Source organism: Condylura cristata, unplaced genomic scaffold, assembly GCF_000260355.1.
Source record: "Condylura cristata isolate star-nosed mole 26May11 unplaced genomic scaffold, ConCri1.0 scaffold00021, whole genome shotgun sequence".
NCBI classification, from domain to species: Eukaryota; Metazoa; Chordata; class Mammalia; order Eulipotyphla; family Talpidae; genus Condylura; species Condylura cristata.
In genome coordinates, this window is record NW_004567122.1 from 30,868,579 (window position 1) to 30,889,373 (window position 20,795).

A 20,795-nucleotide genomic window follows, 5' to 3' on the forward strand; every position below is an offset into this window, starting at 1 on the left:
TTTTCATGTGGACAAATTTAGTATTTTTTTTTTTTTTTGCAGAGAGTTTCTTGACATATTTAAGCTTTGCGATATATAAAACAATGAAAGTACTAATGTGATCAAGTGTAGAAAATAATAGCACTCAAACGGGAGAAAGGGTAAACATCTTTTTTTTTTCTTGAACTTTTGACTTCTAAAATCACAAGCCACTGCTTGTGGCTCCAAAATATTTTTATGAGATAATCTCTTCAAGATTTAAGGACAGAAAGAATGGAATTCTTATAAAACTTATTCTTAAGGTTCATAGATTATCTTTTCAAATTATAACAAAATATTTTTCACATAGATAATCTTCAAATAAACTCAGCTTCTTCATCATATCCTTCAATTTCCTTCTTGTCCTAATTGTGATACACTGTTTTTTAAATTTTTTTTTGTTACTGCTTTATAACATTTCCCCTCAAGTAATCCTTTGATTTGCCCTTATGATACATCTCAAAAAATGCAAATTAGATGGACTTGAAAGATTATTAGATGATATTTAGGACTTTAAGGGGGATTTTCCCCCCTTGAATGCACTAATTTGATAGAATCATGATAGACCTTTCTGATATTAATGACCTTATCTATTTGGGAATTAAAAAATATTAGGTAATTACTTAATATTAAGACATTTACCTAATATTAATGGGTAATACTAGGTAGTATTTATGGAGAACTTCGTTTATCCCAGACAACTAATGTCATGGGCATGTAACCCATAATAGTCACATCAGTCCCCATTATAGAAGGGTCCTGTATTTGGGGTAAAGCCCCACGGTCACCATCTTGATATTCTTAACAATTTTTAAACAAGGAGTTTCCTATTTTCACTTTGCTTTGACCCCACAAATTATGTAGCCAATCCTGGTAATATGCTTAGCAGGTATTTAATTTATATTTCATTAATTCATATTTTTGAAAGGTTCTGCAGGTTTCTACATGTGAAATGGAACTTAGGGAAGGCAAAAGATGAAAGAAGAGAAGAAAGGCAGTGCTGAGAATATTTAAAATGACTTTCACTCAGATGGTGGCCAAAGATGAAAGGAACTTGTAGCTTCAAAATATATTTAGGGTCCTCCCTGGTGGTACAATGGGTTAAAGTGCAGTACTATGAAGCTGGCCACAGCCACTGTGCCTGAGTTTAATCCCTGGCCAAGGTAGTGACCCCCATGGCACAGCAGATATCTCCTGACTCAGCAGCTGCTCCCCTCAGCCGTGTGTTTCAGTGGATCTGTCTGTTCTGCTCCCCAATCTGTCTCTGGTGGATCCTCTCACACCCCGCACCTCTGGCCTGTACCCCAGTTCTTCTTCACAAAAAAAAAAATTAAATATTTCAGAGAGGTAGTAAGCACTGGCATAAACTGGTAATGAACTGAATATGGGGTTGTAGCAGAAGATGTTATGAATGACTTCTAAGCACTTCTATACACCTCTTATTAGATAAGGCTGGTTGGAGAATGGATTTAAAGTTGTAGTTAAAAGTTGAGAAAACAAAAGAAAATAAAAAATTGAGTTTGACATTATGTTAGTTTAAAAAGCTACATACAGGGTCCTCACTGGTGGCACAACAGGGTAAAGCACAGCACTGCAAGCTAGCCGCAGCAGCTTTGGTGAATTCGATCCCAGGCCCAGAGGTGACCCACATGGTGCGGCAGACTTCTCCTGTCTTGCCTGCTGCCTGCCTCACTAATGTACTTCATTGATCTGCCTGTTCTGCTCCCCACTTTGTCTCTGGTGTATCCTCTCATTGCCCCTCCACCTCTTGCCTGTCCCACAGTTCTGTATGAATAAATCTTTTTTTAAAAAGCCACATATAAAAGGCTATTTTATGTAATAAAATATGTATTTAATGAAATTTCTAGAAAAAGTAAAACTAAATGGAAATTAATGGTCAGTGGCTGACTGAGATGGGAAGAGCCAGGACTGATTGCAGATAGACATGAGGGAACTTTTTGGGGTGATGGAAGTATTCTAAAACTGGATTGCAGTATTACTTACATAACTATAAATTAACAGAAAATTAATTGTATAGGTGAACTGTATGGTAAACACAAAGCTGTTAAAAGATTTAAATGAGAGATTGAGATGTCTTGGTTTTTATTGTGGAGTGCTATTATGCCCATTTTACAGACAGTAGAAATAAAACTTTCATTGTTACATAGCTATTAAGTATAATAGCCAGTACTGCAACTCAAGGCCTCATTCTTGACCTCTATACAATATTCACAATCTGTTTTTAAATTACGTATGTTTGCTGCACTTCACTTATAGGGGCTCTCTTGAAATAGAACACGGAGACTGGGAAATTATATTGATCCTATGCATTGGTGCTTCCTTGTTGCCTGGATATTGGTGACACAGGCAGTTAGCTATGTTACCTTTCTCTCCAGTGTGCATTATATTACCATAGTTTACTTGGTTCTTTGGCAAAGTATGGTTTCCCTTTCAAATCATTACATTTTGAAATAGTTGCATTAGGCACACATGTAGCTTGAATGAGTGACTATATCTTCCAAAAATACTTAGTTCTCAGGAAAATGAATGCATACAAATCAGCATATATAGTCTATAATGCATTTGTATGATGTCTATTCCTGAAGATTGCTATATTGCTAAGTATAAGGAGATATTACTCAAAGGATATAAACTTACAGTTGTAAAATCTGGAACCTAATGTACATTTGGTGACTATAAATAACAGTATTATAGGGTATACTTGAAATTTGCTAAGACAATATATTGTAAATATTATCACCACACATGCAAAAAGCTTCCTCAGTAGAGTTGGGAATGGGAGAAACATGAAGTGCCTATTGTACTAGACTACAGGGATACAAGTGGTCATCAAAGCAAACATCTTCTGTGTTCTCATGAAGTCTATTTTTAGTGGGGAAGGCAGATATTATCCTTAAAGCAAAAAATTATAAAAGTTTAAACTGTGCCATGTTCAATAAAGGAAAATATAGGGTGCTGTGAGAGAATATAACAAAGGATCCTGCTTTTAACAGGGATCCTACCGGAAGACCTCCACTGGGAAATAACATTTAAACTGAAATACTTACAAATCTGAAAGGTTTATAGAAATTAGCAAAGCAAAGGGAAAGAAGCTTTCTTAGGGGAGGAACAGTCTGCATGAAGTCCCTGGGCACAAAAGAGGTTGGCTGGTGATCACACTGGAAGCAATATCATGGAATAGCAATATCTAGAGAAGGCATGAGAACCTGGACTCTATGTCAAGGATTTGGTATTTTATTTCAAGAGCAATGAGATGCTACTGAGAAGTTATGAGCAGAAGAATCATATGATCCAATTAAAAATTTTAGAAAATCATGGTGGCTACTGTGGACAATGGATTCAAGAGAGTTCTGCTGGTTTATGAAAGATCTTAGGAAAACCATGGGCCTTATTAATGGGAAAACCACTTCAATGTTTAAAAGCTAATTTTCAAAAACTAGATTGTCAATTAAGCAGTGATGAGTGGGGAAAAGATTAATAATCAGTCTATCGCTGAATAACCCATTAGACTAGAACTTCTCAAACTTTAATGTACATTCAAATCACCCAGGGATTTGGTTAAAATACAAATTCTAGATCAGTGGGTCTAGAGTGGGGCTTTTTAGCTTTTCTAACAAGCTCCCAAATGATGCCCATTATAGTAATTGTTGGCTCCTACAAGCAACTAAGCTGTATTACACATTCTGAACCCTCAACATATTTATTTTTTAACTGTTGATCAGCTTTCTTGGTGACCTGGTGATCAAGTTGTTAAACTTGACTGTTTAAAATTGGGGATTTTAAGAGAGATTAGAGGATGTGGAGAGGTCAAATGATAGAGCTTTACATCTCTTTAGTAAATATCCAATATATATTTACTTCTATCTACCTGTCTTGCCTCTCTGCTTCCTTCTCTGCCTCAAGATTCAGGTACACTTCAGGAAGGACTATATGCAATCAAAATAATGTGCAAGACAAATATTCATTGTTATCTTAAGAAACATTGATCAGATAAAGGGAAGCTGAGCTTATGCTCTGAGACTGTGCTCCTTGGGAAAGACAGTGCAGGAAAATTTCACTTTGCTACCTGCTTCTTAAGAAATTAAACAATACCTAGTTTTAAAAGAAATCTGAAATTTTAAAATCCATGAAACACCGTTAAACCAGAGTCGTTGATTGATTTTTTTTTCTTACTGAGGCCTCAAAGGGATTTCTAGTCTTATTTGGTAAGAGATGAAACTGACTATTAACATCTCATTAGAAATACTAAATGCTTCCTTACAATTAGAGCCCAGTTGGAAGCCCAGTTATTCTGTAGTAGGTATTTTACCTGCCTTATTAAATAAGTATCATGGGAACTCAGTTCTCCAACAAACCAAATGTGTTGTTTTTAATTTGACTGGATCCCCTTTTTTGCGAGTAAAGACAGCGATTAAAATGGTTAATAGGCTTTGGTTTGGCTTGAAGACTTGCGGAACAGCCGGCTTCATCACCCTGCAGTTGGCTTTCCAGGCTAAGGTGGGTTTCCGATGTGCGGATATGGCCAAGCAGCTCTGGCCGCAAACTCTGGAAAGAAGCCAAAGGAAAGTGAAGTTCCTGGCGGTAGCGCCTGTCCCGCTCAGAATCCGGCGCTAGCGCATTCTTCGTGCAGTTATTGGCTGGGACTCTGCGTGCCGCTGTCGGCCAATGAAGACGCCAGAGAGCTGGCCCCGGCCCGTCCCCTCTCAGCGCCCCGGGATGAGGCAGAGACTGAACAGCCGGAGAGCAAATCAAAGGCATCCAGAAAGCCATGTCGGACTCGGCGCCCAGCGCCCAAGCGCTAATCCGCTGAAAGTTTCTCAGCGAAGAAAACCGGGACGATCCGGACCCCGCTAGGAGGAACTGCCTTTGAGTGCGATGGTCCCAGAGGCCTGGAGGAGAGGACTGGTAAGCACCGGGAGAGTGGTGGGAGTTTTGTTTCTGCTTGGTGCCTTGCACAAGGCTTCCGCGGTTATTCGCTATGAAACCCTGGAGGAGAGAGAGAAGGGCTTCTCGGTGGGCAACGTGGTCCAGGATCTTGGATTGGATCTCGGTAGCCTCTCAGCTCGCAGGCTCCGGGTGGTGTCCGGAGCTAGCCGGAGATTCTTTGAGGTGAACCGAGAGACCGGAGAGATGTTCGTAAATGACCGCCTAGATCGAGAGGAGCTTTGTGGGACAGTCCCCTCATGCACAGTAACTCTGGAGTTGGTCGTGGAGAGCCCGCTAGAGCTGTTCAGCGCGGAAGTGGTCATTCAGGATATCAACGACAACAATCCTGCTTTCCCTACCCGGGAAATGAAATTGGAGATTAGCGAGGCCGTGGCTCCGGGGACGCGCTTTCCGCTCGAGAGCGCGCATGATCCCGATGTGGGAAGCAACTCTTTACAAACCTACGAGCTGAGCCGAAACGAGTATTTTGCTCTTCGCGTGCAGACGCGGGAGGACAGCACCAAGTACGCTGAGCTCGTGCTGGAGCGTGCCCTGGACCGAGAGCGAGAGCCAAGCGTCCAGTTGGTGCTGACCGCATTGGATGGAGGAACCCCGGCTCGCTCTGCCAGCCTTCCCATTAGCATCACTGTGCTGGACGCGAATGACAATGCGCCTGCCTTCAACCAGTCCCTGTACCGGGCGCGAGTTCCGGAGGATGCAGCCCCCGGCACTCTCGTGGTGCAAGTCCGTGCCACGGATCTGGATGAAGGTCCCAACGGTGAAATTATTTACTCCTTCGGCAGCCACAACCGCGCTGGCGTGCGAGAATTATTCTCCTTAGACCTTGTAACCGGGGTGCTGACAATCAAGGGTCGACTGGACTTCGAAGACACAAAACTCCATGAGATTTACATACAGGCCAAAGACAAGGGCGCCAATCCCGAAGGAGCACACTGCAAAGTTTTGGTAGAAGTTGTGGACGTGAATGACAATGCCCCAGAGATCACAGTCACCTCCGTGTATAGCCCAGTCCCTGAGGATGCCCCTCTGGGAACTGTCATCGCTTTGCTCAGCGTTACGGATCTGGACGCCGGGGAGAACGGGTTGGTCACTTGCGAGGTTCCACCAGGTCTCCCCTTCAGCCTGACCTCTTCCCTCAAGAATTACTTTACATTGAAAACCAGCGCGGCACTGGATAGGGAGACTGTGCCCGAATACAACCTCAGCATCACCGCTCGAGATGCAGGGACCCCATCTCTCTCGGCCCTTACAACAGTGCAGGTACAAGTGTCAGACATCAACGACAACCCTCCACAGTCCTCCCAGTCGTCCTATGATGTTTACATTGAGGAAAATAATCTCCCTGGGGTTCCAATACTAAATCTGAGCGTCTGGGACCCTGATGCACCACAGAATGCTCGCCTTTCTTTCTTTCTCATGGAGCAAGGAGCGGAAACTGGACTGGTGGGTCACTATTTCACGATAAACCGTGACAGTGGCATCGTGTCATCCTTAGTGCCCTTAGACTATGAGGACCGAAGAGAGTTCGAATTAATAGCTCATATCAGCGATGGAGGCACTCCACTCCTGACCACCAACATCAGTGTAAACATATTTGTCACTGACTGCAATGACAACCCACCTCAGATCCTGTACCCTCGGCCTGGCCTGAGCTCAGTGGAGACACTGCCTAGAGGTACTGCTGCCGGTCATGTGGTTACAAGGGTGGTCGGCTGGGACCCAGATGCAGGCCACAACGCCTGGCTCTCCTACAGCCTCTTGGGGGCCCCTAACCAGAGCCTTTTTGCTGTGGGTCTTCACACTGGTCAAGTCAGCACAGCCCGCCCAGTCCAGGACACAGATTCACCCAGACAGACTCTCACAGTCCTGATCAAAGATAATGGGGAGCCATCACTGTCTACCACTGCAACCCTGACTGTATCAGTCACTGAGGAGTCTCCAGAAGCCCGGGCTGAGTTCCCCTCTGGCGCTGCCCCCAGGGAACAGAACAAAAATCTCACCTTTTATCTACTCCTCTCTTTAATCCTGGTCTCTGTGGGGTTTGCAGTCACAGTATTGGGAGTGATCATATTCAAAGTTTACAAGTGGAAACAGTCCAGGGATCTATACCGAACTCCAGTGAGCTCCCTATACCGAACACCAGGGCCCTCTCTGCACGCGGACGCTGTGAGGGGAGGCCTGATGCCACCGCACCTTTACCATCAGGTGTACCTCACCACTGACTCCCGCCGCAGTGACCCGCTGCTGAAGAAACCTGGTGTGGCCAGCCCACTGGCCAGCTGCCAGAACACCTTGCGGAGCTGTGATCCAGTGTTCTATAGGCAAGTGTTGGGTGCAGAGAGCTCCCCTCCTGGACAGGTAAGGGTTAGGCAAGTTATCCTAGAAAGACACTAATGCTTTTTTGATTCCTGCTTTATGTTCAGGAAGGTATGGAGCCTTTTATTTTTAAAGTGATGAAGATGTTATGCTGATGATGCATCCACATTCTCACCTGGTCCTTCCCAGATAAAATGTTCAGCCTATGTGAGGTCATCACCAGTCTAGAGCAGGGTTTGTGGTCCCACACACTGCAGAGTTCATTGATTCATCTGGCAACTCAATTCACACCACAGCACTCATCATCACAACAATCAATCTTCCTAAGGGGCCATTAAGCTAAAACCCAAGAGCTCAGCACTGAGTATAGCTTGGTGTCACCTGCGTTGGGAGGAAGCTGCGGTACACATGTAATCAGTGACAGCTATGAGAAATGTAAAAACTGTCTCAGTTCATCCAACTTTCCCATCCTTGCCACATCTGCATTATAACTGCTAGCTAGCTGATAATTTTCTTTCACCTACACAGGTTTTATACTTCATTCTCAGATGCCTTTCTGTGAAAGAAATAAAATGTTAGGCACCTTTTATCTTTTATTTCAAGCATATTACTGGACATGATAGCTGAACATGACTTATAAAATAGCCTTACAATACTAATGCATGCACATTATGAAAATTTTGGAAAATACAGAAAAATATAAAGAAAAAAATTAAGGCAATCCATAATCCTCAAAACAAAGATAACTGACACCATTAATTAGAAAATTAAAATATTCTGAAAATATATCTGATAATCTGAAAGAACATAAAGTACAAAATGAAAGTCCTTTTGTATTACTAGTGCTATTCACTATCCTGCCAACATTATTTTTCTTAAGTGTATACATAGTGTGAAAGTTAGGTAAGTTAACATCTTGAGATAGTTTTCATTCGTTCAGGATGTTGTGCAGATAAATGTAAGAGCTTTGTCTCTCAAGGAAACCTACACTTCCAAGTGTTGGAAACTGGTATTATTTTGCTACTTGGTAAGTGTATGCTGCTATTAATGCTCGGATTTGGCAGTTAGACAAAGAAGGCGCCATCACTTTGCAGCTGTAAGTCCTTGTATAAACTCATCTCCTTTCTCACCTGCAGAAAGGGAGTAACAAGTGTTTTAGATGAGTAATGTCTGGTACAATGGATGTGTGGTGCCTGGATGCCACATGTGTTAAAATTCGTAGTTATTACTTTTATTATTTTTACTAGTTCTTTACCCACCTTAAATCTTAAACACTGGAAAACAAGCAAATCTGGAGCTAGTCAAAGATGACAAAGTAGAGGCATATATGAAAAATTAAGGACAGAAAAAAAGGCCAGAGAGAAGCAGCTGCTTCTTTTCTGGTCAGACTTAAAATCTGGCCTTTCCCTGCAACAATGTCTGAAACTTGGTTGCACACTAGTATTACCTAAGGATCGCCTTAAAAGTATGAGTCCCAGGCCACATCCCAGACAACTAAAGTCTCTGAGAGTGGGACATGAACTTTAGTATTTTTTGAAGGTTCCCAAAGTGATTCCAGTGTGCAGACAGGTTTGAAAAACATTGCTTTAGAACCTGCCAGCCTATCAATTAGTACATTTATGAATCAAAGTATTAATGTGGAATTCACAGAATCAGGAGCCAGCCTTATTGGGCAAGATGAACTTTAAAAAATTCTGTGATGTTACAGCAGCAGTATAAAGGACTGGGGGGGGGATAATAATAATAATGAACAGCTATATACCAGAGACATTTTACAGGGGTGGAGTGGGGAATGGGATTAAAAACGGTGGGGGGAGGGAAGTGCACTGGATCACATTGATGGCACACGGGTGATTTGGTGACGGGAAATCCACGGGGATTACAACTGAGACAGCAAAAGGCACAAAATGATGTAAAAATAAACTATTATATTATTTTTTTAAAAGATATAGAAGCTCTGCTCTTGGGAGCTTTCAAGGTCATGCTGCATGTCAACATTAAAAAAAAAAAATTCTGTGATGTTATTTCCCAACTTAGATATTTCAGTCATCCAAAGAGAAAAATCTTTCTATTAGTGTCTAAGTAACTACTCTTTAAAAATCTAATACTTGGTAATGGGCTTGGGTTTTATTTTGGTGATAACAATTTTCTATAATTGCATTGTGGTGATGGTAGCATTATTTTACTATATGTGAATATACTAAAACTCATTCCATTGCATACTTGAAGTTGACAAATTGTATGGTATGTGAGTTATATATCACTAGTAATATGTTAATCTATAGAGACGGAAGAATCACATAATTGGCATAAACGGGTCAAATCAAGAATATGCAGAATCAAGGCTTTATGATGATCCAACTCTGGTGCTACAGACTAAGTGTCTTTTTAAACTGAACTTGCAAATAAGAGGGATTGAGACCTACAATAGGTCTAGTTTTCAGATACTAAGCATCAGTAAGGGACAGGCATATGGTTATAGGGATGACAAATTGAAGGAAAAACCACAAGATGTTATAGAAAGAGGCGTTCTTTCCTTCTGGGCAAAGCAGAGAGTGGGAGTGTGGGGAATCCTAGTAACAGCACACTTGCTAGTTCCTTCCTCCCTTAATCTCCCTGAACTCCATTTCCCATCTATAAAATAAAGGTAATACCTACTTTGCAAAACTGTGAAAGTGAAAAGTAATACACATAAATGCATGTACTCTATACAATACTCATATAAAGTCCAAGTATTCAAAAACATTTGCTGAACTAATTAACGAGACTATCAGTATTCACCACTTATTGAGCATTCCTATGTATCAGACACTGTAAAAAATGAAACAACACAGTCCCTTCCCTGCCATTACGCAGACACAGACATAAAAAAAAAAAAGCTAGCGCATAATACAAAAAGTAGTAGGAGGAAAGGAAAGAACACCCAAACCAGCCTGAGGAAAACTTCATAGAGCTGATGATGCTTGAGCTAAGAACTAAAGTTTGAATTGTAAGTTGTCAAATAGCACAGGGGGAAGGGAGCATAGAGGGCCCCCTGCAAGAAATTCCATGCAGAAGCTAACATTTCATTTCATTATTGCTGAACCTACAGACAATCTTGTAGGAGATAAAGTGAAGCGAGTAGGCAGGAGTTAGATTTTTAGTTTCCAATGAGTTTTTCTTTCATTCTGTATAGATGATGACTACTGCAGAATTTTGAACTGACATATGTATGATGTCACCTGGGTTTTGATTTTTATTCTAGAGTGTATTCTGTCAGCCATAAGTGAAATGGATTGGGGATAGTCAGACTGGAGGCAAAGAGAATAGAAGACTACATTTGAGGAGAAGATTAATGCTTGAACTAGCACTCTATAGAGAGAAGGAGTTGACTCTATGATAAATCACTAGCACTTGATGACTGACAATGCAGGAAGTGAGGGAAAAGAGTGAGTCAAGGATGACCTTCCCCACCCTTCCCCCAACCAGACTAAGGCTGCTGGGTGAATGATGGTATCACTCACTGCTGCAGGGAATCCTGGCATAAATACCTAGTGGCCCAAGCTGATTACAGCTCCATCTTTCTTATGGAGGTTTTGTTTGGTAACTGCACATAGAAAGTTCTCCCTTTGAGATCAGAATGTTGGTTACTGGCCTCTCCATGGTCAAAAGAGGAAAAATCTGGAAGGTTAAGAATATCAGGTTTTGTGACTATTTTTTGGCAGCCAGTGGTAACATAGGTGAAGATTTGGATGAGAAATTTCATGTTCATATCAGGCTGGATTTTTGTGTGCTTGTGTTTGTTACTCAGATTAGTGTTTGCAGGTAACTATAATATGAAATGAGCTGTGTTTCTGTGTTTGTACAAGGTGGTACTAGGCTCCTAGGAGGGCCTAGATTAGGGTGGGCCCCTTGCTAAGTGAAAGGCTTGCTCTTTTGAAACAAACTGTGTTGGTAATTAACACCATATCAATCATAGGGAGGTGTCAAATAAAAAGGATTTGTAGGTTCAGTGCTATTGGTAGCTGATCTCAATCATTTAAGGAAGCTATTAAATCTGTGAAAATTAGCATTCTGCCAGATAATGAGATTTAGTCCTTAGCGCCTTCCAAACACACTGATTCTTTACTGATTTGGAACATCTCCCTCTTCTGGTTTTCTCTACCCTGTTTCATCTCCTTCCATACTGTCCTTGAAATGAATGAATGGTAATTTAGTATGTCACTAGCAAGTGTCTGAATAAGAGAGGTTTGGTTTCCGGCTGCGCCTCCTGTTACAACAAAAATGTGTACTGCATAAATTTAATTGGCTACATTAATGTGTAAATCTTTTTTTTTTTTTTTTTTTTGCAAAGAGATGGCTATGTTTCTGAATTATCTGCAGCAGGGCAGAGTTGAGTATGGCAGTGCTTCTCATTAGCTGTTGCTCTAACACAGTCAGACTAAGGTAGGAGCTACTCGTTTAGAATATTGGTTGATGACAACACTGCCTTGAACAAAGTGACCAGTCTCAAATGGCTACTCCCTCTCTGGGCTGCAGGTTGCTAGGGCTCAGGCAGCAGCTGTTCTTCCCGACAAAGAGGGCGGAGGAGTTGGTGTGTTAGAAAAAAAAAGTACATGTATGTTGTCTGCCTCTCCATAGAGGTAATAACCCATAGAAAGAAATGCTGTTGAGAGGGAGGAAGGAGAAAAGATAGGTGTTTTTTTTTTTTTTTTTCCTCCAATGCTGCGACGCATTAACCCTGCTGCTGTTGGGATGTTCTCCGCGCAGCCTATTGGCTGAGCCCTGGAGCCGCGGTCTGCCAATCGGGTGGTGGAAGGCAGACAAATCTACCCCGCCACAGCAAAAAACGGCATGTAACCCTTGCAGCGCCGGCCCTGCCGCGCCAGTGCTGGCGCGGGGAAAGGGAGATAGGTGTCTCCAGCTGCTGTGGCCGTTTGGGGCGGGTCGGCTTCTCCGGCTTCTCGGGACCAGGTCGAGAACTAGCGCGTGGCAGCAATGCTCCGCCAGGTGAGAAGCTGGGTAGAAATCTGTCGGGGGGCTACCCTTTTGTTCCTCTTTTGCCACCTGGGTTACGTTTGTGGGCAGATCCGCTACCCGGTCCCAGAGGAGTCACAGGAAGGGACTTTTGTAGGGAATGTCGCCCAAGATTTCCTGTTGGATACAGAGAGTCTGTCAGCTCGCAGGCTGCAGGTCGCTGGAGAGGTGAACCAAAGACACTTCCGTGTGGATTTGGACAGCGGAGCCCTGCTCATCAAGAATCCAATTGATCGAGAGGCACTGTGTGGGCTCAGTGCCAGCTGTATCGTGCCCCTGGAGTTTGTAACCGAAGGGCCTTTGGAAATGTATAGAGCAGAGGTAGAAATCGTAGATGTAAATGATCACGCCCCCCGATTTCCTCGGCAGCAGCTGGACCTGGAAATTGGGGAGGCAGCCCCGCCAGGACAGCGTTTTCCTTTGGAAAAAGCTCAGGATGCAGATGTGGGGAGCAACTCCATCAGCAGCTACAGACTAAGCTCCAATGAACACTTTGCACTGGATGTCAAGAAGCGCAGCGACGGCAGTCTGGTCCCAGAGCTGCTCCTGGAGAAGCCTTTGGATCGCGAGAAGCAGTCAGACTACCGCCTGGTGCTGACTGCTGTGGATGGAGGGAACCCCCCAAGATCTGGCACCGCAGAGCTCAGGGTATCAGTCCTGGACGTAAACGACAACGCCCCAGCCTTCCAGCAGTCCAGCTACAGGATTAGCGTGTTGGAGAGCGCACCAGCGGGCATGCTGCTCATCCAGCTCAATGCATCTGACCCGGACCTAGGTGCCAGTGGTAACATCACCTTTTCTTTCAGTGGTCACACCCCAGATCGTGTGAGAAACCTCTTTAGCCTGCACCCCACTACTGGAAAGCTTACCCTTCAGGGACCCTTAGACTTTGAGAGTGAAAATTACTATGAGTTTGATGTACGGGCTCGTGATGGGGGTTCCCCAGCGATGGAGCAACATTGCAGCCTTCGGGTGGATCTCCTGGATGTAAATGACAATGCCCCTCACATCACAGTGACCTCAGAGCTTGGGACTCTCCCTGAGAGCGCAGAGCCTGGCACTGTGGTGGCACTCATCAGTGTGCAGGACCCTGACTCAGGGTCAAATGGAGATGTGAGCCTCCGTATTCCTGATCACCTGCCATTTGCCCTCAAGTCTGCCTTCAGGAACCAGTTCTCCTTGGTGACTGCTGGACCCTTGGACCGAGAAGCCAAATCTAGCTATGACATCATGGTCACTGCTTCTGATGCTGGGAACCCTCCTCTAAGTACCCACAGGACTATTTTCCTCAACATTTCGGATGTGAATGATAACCCACCCTCTTTTTTCCAGAGGTCACATGAGGTGTTTGTTCCTGAAAACAATCGTCCAGGAGATCTGCTTTGCTCCCTTGCAGCCTCCGATCCAGACTCTGGCCTGAATGCACTTATCTCCTATTCCCTCCTCGAACCCAGAAATCGAGATGTGTCAGCTTCCTCCTTCATCTCTCTGAACCCCCAGACTGGAGCTGTTCATGCTACTAGATCCTTTGACTATGAGCAAACGCAGACGCTGCAGTTTGAGGTGCAGGCCCGGGACAGGGGGAACCCACCCCTTAGTAGCACAGTGACAGTTCGGCTATTTGTGCTGGACCTCAATGACAATGCCCCAGCTGTGCTCCGCCCTAGGGCCCGGCCTGGTGCCTTATGTCCCCAGGCACTGCCTCCATCAGTTGGTGCTGGTCACCTAGTCACAAAGGTGACTGCTGTGGATCTGGACTCAGGTTATAATGCTTGGGTTTCATATCAGCTACTGGAGGCCCCAGATCCCAGCCTGTTTGCAGTTTCTCGATACGCTGGGGAGGTACGGACAGCTGTTCCCATCCCCGCTGATCTTCCACCACAGAAGCTGGTCATTGTGGTAAAGGATAGTGGCAGCCCACCACTCTCTACCTCTGTTACTCTCCTTGTGTCCTTGGAAGAAGACACTCATCCTGTTGTCCCTGATCTTCGAGAATCTTCAGCTCCAAGAGAAGGAGAATCCCGACTAACCCTCTACTTGGCTGTGTCCCTAGTGGCGATTTGCTTTGTCTCCTTTGGCTCATTTGTGGCACTGCTCTCTAAGTGTCTTCGTGGGGCTGCCTGTGGAGTGACCTGCTTTCCTGCCGGCACCTGTGCCTGTCTCACCCGATCTCGGAGGAGGGAGGGACTTCCTCCTTCCAATGGGATTCTCCGAATCCAGCTAGGATCAGATGATCCTATCAAATTTGTTGATGTGGGCGGCCACTCTCATGGCTGTACACCCTTGGCTTCTGCACCCACTCGCAGCGATAGCTTCATGATGGTGAAGTCACCCAGTGCACCTATGGCAGGGGAGCCTGTCCGCCCAAGCTGTCCACCCTCTGATCTGCTCTATGGGCTAGAGGTGAGATCTTTGCAGGCTCAGCCAGTGCTTGAGGATTACTCTGATCCAGGCATATGGCTGGGCCACATATCAGAGAGTATTGGCTTTCTCTGTAAGAGCCCATAGTGATGTCACCATTTTTGTGAGTGGTAACTGCATGTTAGATGCTGTGCTTTAGAAGTGTGTTGTGAGTTAATTGGGGAGGAGTTGTCACAGATTAGTGCTGGGGGAGGGCTATGCCCTTATCTGAGAATAAGAAATGAAATGGAATGATCAAGAACTAGGGTATTATGGAAGCATGCTGCCAGGAAGTGAGTGCAAAGCAGGGTTTAGGGCACAAGCCTAGGATGCACCTGGGTGTCTTCAAGCCAGGTGGTTGCTTTTTTGACTCTTCCTGAGTAAGGGTCTAGGTTCTGAACTACCATAACTCCCCAGTGGGTTGAGGGGAACTAATGTCTTTACCCCACAGTATTGAGTACCCTCTAACCCAGAGAGGGAGCTCTGCTTACCGCAGAGCAGAGACCACAAAGAGAAGAGAGCCAAAGGGGAGAGGCTTCTCAGTGGAAGCAGAGATCTCTTAGTCCAGGTCTGTGGGGTTTCAATCAAGATCCCACTGGGATTTGAGCTTCATGTGGTAGATTAGGGGCAGGGGAACACCACCTCTTTGGGGGAAAAGGCATAAAGTGAACTCACTTAGTAAAAGAAAACTGGTTTATAGCTGGGAGATTCACAGAGATAGTCACTGAGCTAAGTCTTTAAGTAGTATCCTTCTGATTTGATGAAATCTTAAAACCCAGAGACCATGCCCAGATTCTAGAACAAGGGTGACCAGGCTCAGTCCCAGAAATGTTTCCTCTACCACAAACTGCGATGCTCATTCCATCGCTCAACTCCAGGATCTCAGGAAAACTGGCCCAGCCATCAGCTGACACTGAGACTCCTCAAGACGTTGAGGAAGAGTCAGAGCAAGACTACAGGCTCCTAACAAATCTTTTCTCTCGCTTTAGCAGCCTTTGGCAGGATGGGGGAGGGAGGGGAAACACATGGGCTTTGCTTCTCCCAGAAGGACAGCATTTTCTTGGGTTCAGTTGAAATAGTGGAAGCTTCTGAAGTCGTGCAGGAAGTTGCTGGGACAGAACACTGAGAAGTTTTGTACCACTTTGTCCTCCCTGTTGAGCACCATCTGAGCTGTAAAACTTTGCTGCCAAGGGGGCTGAATCAACCCACAGCATGAAATGAGTGGGGACGTAGGCGGCTTTTGTGACACAGATTTGCAGCGCCTGTTCCTAAGGTTTCCTGGACTAAGGAGACTTCATAATTGGTTGAGAGCAGACAGACTTTTTGGCCAATCAGACTCACAGCCTAGGTGGGGATCTGCTCTTCCTGCCCGCCTATCCTCCCCCAGCTCCCCAGCTCCACTCGGCTTCAATTCCCTCCCCCAACCCCACCCCCGCCATTCGGTGACTAAGAACTGCTGCAGGCAGACAAACCTCGGAGCAGTTTTTAAGAGGCTGAAAGGAGACATTAAGAGATTTCAGCTGCTACATTCCAAGCCCTGGGTCTGCCTTGGAGACAGGACAGCAGAGAGTCAGTGTCCAGGAAGGGACTTCTGGGTCATGGGGCCTCACACACCCCCACAGCTCGCTGGGAAATGGCAAGTGCTGTGCATGTTGTCCTTGTGCTGCTGGGGCTGGGTGTCTGGGCAGCTTCGATACTCAGTGGTGGAGGAGTCTGAGCCGGGGACGCTGGTGGGGAATGTTGCTCAGGATCTAGGCTTAAAGGTGACAGATCTGTTGAACCGACGACTACGGTTGGGATCTGAGGAGAATGGGCACTATTTTTCTCTGAGCTTGATGAGTGGTGCTCTAGCAGTGAATCAAAAGATTGACCGAGAGAGCCTGTGTGGGGCCAGCACCAGCTGCCTGCTGCCAGTGCAGGTGGTCACTGAACATCCCCTGGAATTAATCCGTGTAGAGGTAGAGATCCTGGATCTCAATGACAACTCTCCCAGCTTTGCCACCCCTGAGCGAGAGATACGCATCTCGGAATCAGCTGCACTTGGGGCACGATTTCCACTGGACAGTGCTCAGGATCCGGACGTGGGCACGAATACTGTGAGTTTCTACACTCTGAGCCCCAGCAGGCACTTCACTCTGCATGTGAAGACCCTAAAAGATGGGAAACTGTTCCCAGAGCTGGTGCTAGAGCAGCAGCTGGATCGTGAAGCCCAGGCTAGACATCAGCTGGTGCTTACTGCTGTGGATGGGGGTATCCCAGCCCGCTCAGGCACCACCCTCATCTCTGTCACCGTACTGGACATCAATGACAATGCTCCAACCTTCCAGTCTTCAGTTCTGCGTGTGGGACTCCCAGAGAATGCTCCCATTGGTACACTATTGCTCCGCCTCAACGCCACCGATCCAGATGAGGGCACCAATGGCCAACTAGAGTATTCTTTTGGAGACCATACATCTGAGGCAGTGAGGAATCTCTTTGGCCTAGATCCCAACAGCGGAGCAATCCATGTGTTGGGTCCCGTAGACTTTGAGGAATCAAGTTTCTATGAAATTCATGCAAAGGCTCGCGACCAGGGACAACCAGCCATGGAAGGCCACTGTGTGGTTCAAGTGGATGTGGGGGACGCCAATGACAATGCCCCGGAGGTGCTACTCACCTCTTTGGTCAACCCTGTCCTGGAGAGCACACCAGTGGGCACAGTAGTGGGATTGTTCAATGTGCGAGACCGAGACTCAGGGAGAAACGGTGAAGTAAGCCTTGAAATTGCTCCAGACCTGCCGTTTCAGATCAAACCTTCTGAGAACCACTACTCACTACTAACCAGCCAGCCCTTGGATCGTGAAACCGAATCCCACTATATCATCGAGCTGCTGGCCAGTGATGGAGGCTCACCTCCCCTGCATGCACACCTCACCATCAGACTCAACATTTCAGATGTCAACGACAATGCACCCTACTTCACCCAGCAGCTCTACACTGCTTACATCCCAGAAAACAGGCCTCCTGGCTCCCTTCTCTGCACCGTGGCTGCCTCAGATCCAGACAGTGGGGATAATGCCCGCCTCACCTATTCCATTGTTGGGAATCAAATTCAGGGAGCTCCAGCCTCCTCCTTTGTGTATGTCAACCCAGAAGATGGGCGGGTCTTTGCCCAGCGTACCTTTGACTATGAACTGCTGCAGATGCTGCAGATCGTGGTGGGAGTTCGAGACTCTGGCTCTCCCCCAATGTATGCCAACGCATCTCTGCATGTGTTTGTCCTGGACCAGAATGATAATGCCCCAGCTGTGCTGCACCCAAGACCAGGCCAGGAACTGTCAGTCCCCCAGCGTCTTCCTCGCTCTGTTCCTCCTGGCTCCTTAGTCACCAAGGTGACAGCCGTGGATGCTGATGCAGGCCACAATGCATGGCTCTCTTACTCATTGTTGCCACAGTCCACAGCCCCAGGACTGTTCCTGGTGTCTGCACACACTGGTGAGGTGCGCACAGCCCGGGCTTTACTGGATGAAGACACTGACACCCAGCAGGTGGTGGTCCTGGTGAGGGACAATGGTGACCCTTCACTCTCCGCAACAGCAACAGTGCTGCTGGTTCTGGAGGATGAGGACCCAGAGGAAATGCCCAAATCTAGCGACTTTCTCACACACCCTCCTGAACGTTCAGACCTTACCCTTTACCTTATTGTGGCTCTTGCAGCCATCAGTCTCTTGTCCTTAGTGACCTTCACCTTTCTGTCAGCTAAGTGCCTTCGGGGGCATGCAGAAGGGGATGGGGGTGGAGGCCAGTGCTGCAGGCGCCAGAACTCACCTTCCCGTGAGTTCTATAAGCAGTCCAGCCCCAACTTGCAAGTGAGTTCAGATGGCACGCTCAAGTACATGGAGGTGACGCTGCGGCCCACAGACTCGCAGAGCCACTGCTACCGGACGTGCTTTTCACCAGCCTCGGATGGCAGTGACTTCACCTTCCTAAGGCCCCTCAGCGTCCCACAGCCCACAGCTCTGGCACTGGAGCCTGACACCTTCAGGTCCCGCTCTAATACAATGCGGGAGAGGAGCCAGGTGAGGGTCAGCCACCACTAGCCTGTCCACTGAGGGGCTTTGACTTGCACCTATTCTTCTCAGGTGGGCTCAGCCTCTGGCTGTGCTCCACCAGCTGCCTGGATGGTGGACTGATTGCTAGGAACCCAGGTGTGGCTGAGCAGGGATAGGGGTGTGAGGCTGGAGCTGGAGGTGACTTGTGGGGGTTGGGGAATAGGAAGACTCAGAAAAGAGACCAGCAACTTTTCTGGCTAGATCAGCAGGTGTTGGGTTCCGGTGCAGGCAGTCACAGTTTGGGGGTGGGTAGTGGGAGGATGCTCCTGGACTCTGGCGCCAGCTTGCCCTGCTGGGCCTTTAGGTTTCCTCTTACATTTCCCCCCACTCCCTGGTCTGTGACCTCGCAGTTGTTCTCAGCCCTTCTCTCCCCACAGCAGAGGCAACTGTTGACAGCACAGGGGGTGTGGGGCGGCTCAGACGAGGCCTCCCTCAGAAGGCACCCACCGGCCACAAGGGGTTGTGGCTCGACAGGCCTCACCTGCTTCGCGTGCCCAGGCAAGCGCGGACACACACACACACACACACACACACACACACACGCCCCTCACGCTGGGCTCCCAAGCTCTCACACACACCACAAGTCACTGCCACCTCGTTGCCAGGTCCCCATGCGCTGGGCAGCCCCTTAGGGCTTCCCTCAGGCCGCCAAGATGGGCCTCAGAAGTACTCACCACACCGACTGAGCGCGTCCTGGTGGGGACCCCAAGTCGTGGCCGCCCAGGCCTGCGAGGACTCTGGCACTCTGGCAAGGCTGCCACCTCCACTTGCCGGCCACTCCCAGGGCTCAGCGGGGCGCTGGGGGCTCGAGGAGCGGGCGTGGCTGTGGCGCTCTAGGCGCGGGGCGGCCAGACTCTATGACCCCTCCAGCCTTTCCCGCCTGGCAGGGGCCGAGTGCCCGGGTTGTGGGGCTAGGGGGTTGGAGGAGGTGCACCTCCATCCCAGAACCCCTTGAGGGCCCTGGGGCCTGAGAGGGGTCAGGGCCTGAGGTGTGGGGGTGGGGGTTTAGCTGAACTCAGTGGCACTGCTCCCAGCCCCCAACCCTCAGTCCCCAGCCCCCAGCACCAGCGTGCCACCTCTCTGGAGAAGCCGGATTCGGGATTTGGGATTCCTGAGCGGCCCTGAAAACTCAGCAATAAGCCTTTGGACCCCATGGTAACCATAATATACCCAAAGACCCAGGTTCAGGCTTTGAGGTGACCGAAGTATTGGATCTTTGGCAATCTTTATTGGGGCTGATGGAAACCGCAACTTGGGCCTTATGCCAGGGTGCCCTCTCATGAGGAGAAACTATAATGGTAAAGAACACAAGTTTTCCACAAGAGTGGGAGATTTGATTCAGAATTCATCTACGCCCACCTAACCCACTACTGACTGAAAATTCTGTTTTAGAAAGATGGCCCCCTGTGGTTCTGTTAGCTTCCCACCCAGCTGGGGCAAGCACAATATCTCATACCCTGTTTCCAACACTTTTGTTGGCTAGGCACTGGCATCCCCATTAGAACTGAGTTTCCCAGAGGTCAGTGACTTGCTCAGGTTCACAACGTAGGTAATAAAAATCTAACCCAACTCGTCAGAATTGTGCTTTCAATCCTTTGGCACTTGGATAGGTTTAGTCTGCTGAGATGGGACAGGGCTGTGGTTCTTGACCTTTGGAGGCCTGACATGTGGAGAAAAGTCTTCAGGGGGCTCCTTATCCCTAAGCAGCCCTTAACTGAACAAACTTGGACCCGTCGTCCTTCTGCAGGTTGTGAGTTTAGTGCAGCTCTGCTCCTCTGCCTGTCAGGATTCCTGCATCTCTGTGTAGATTGGGAGCTGGAGAGCCAGTACTCTTCCCTATGCTGTAGGTCCTGCGGTGCTGTTGACTCCTGTTGGGCCTGGGATGCTAAGTTTCTGAGTTCTGCTCAAGTTGCTACTACCTGGGAGCCTTAGAGCGAATCATTGGCAACCCTGGGTCTGCCTTCTCCCCAGTGTAATCAGAGAGGC

The 20,795-nt window shown here is 47.1% G+C and overlaps 1 protein-coding gene across 1 annotated transcript in view; it reads left to right on the forward strand.

The window, feature by feature from the left end:
• LOC101627335 overlaps positions 1–20,795 on the forward strand; it is a 65,564-nt gene that overhangs the window by 29,320 nt on the left and 15,449 nt on the right. The window contains exons 5-8 of the mRNA XM_012727777.1: positions 4,439–4,620; positions 4,894–7,344; positions 12,292–14,721; positions 16,254–18,776. Coding sequence (XP_012583231.1) covers positions 4,439–4,620; positions 4,894–7,344; positions 12,292–14,721; positions 16,254–18,776 — 7,586 coding nt within the window. The remainder of the gene's footprint in view (positions 1–4,438; positions 4,621–4,893; positions 7,345–12,291; positions 14,722–16,253; positions 18,777–20,795) is intronic.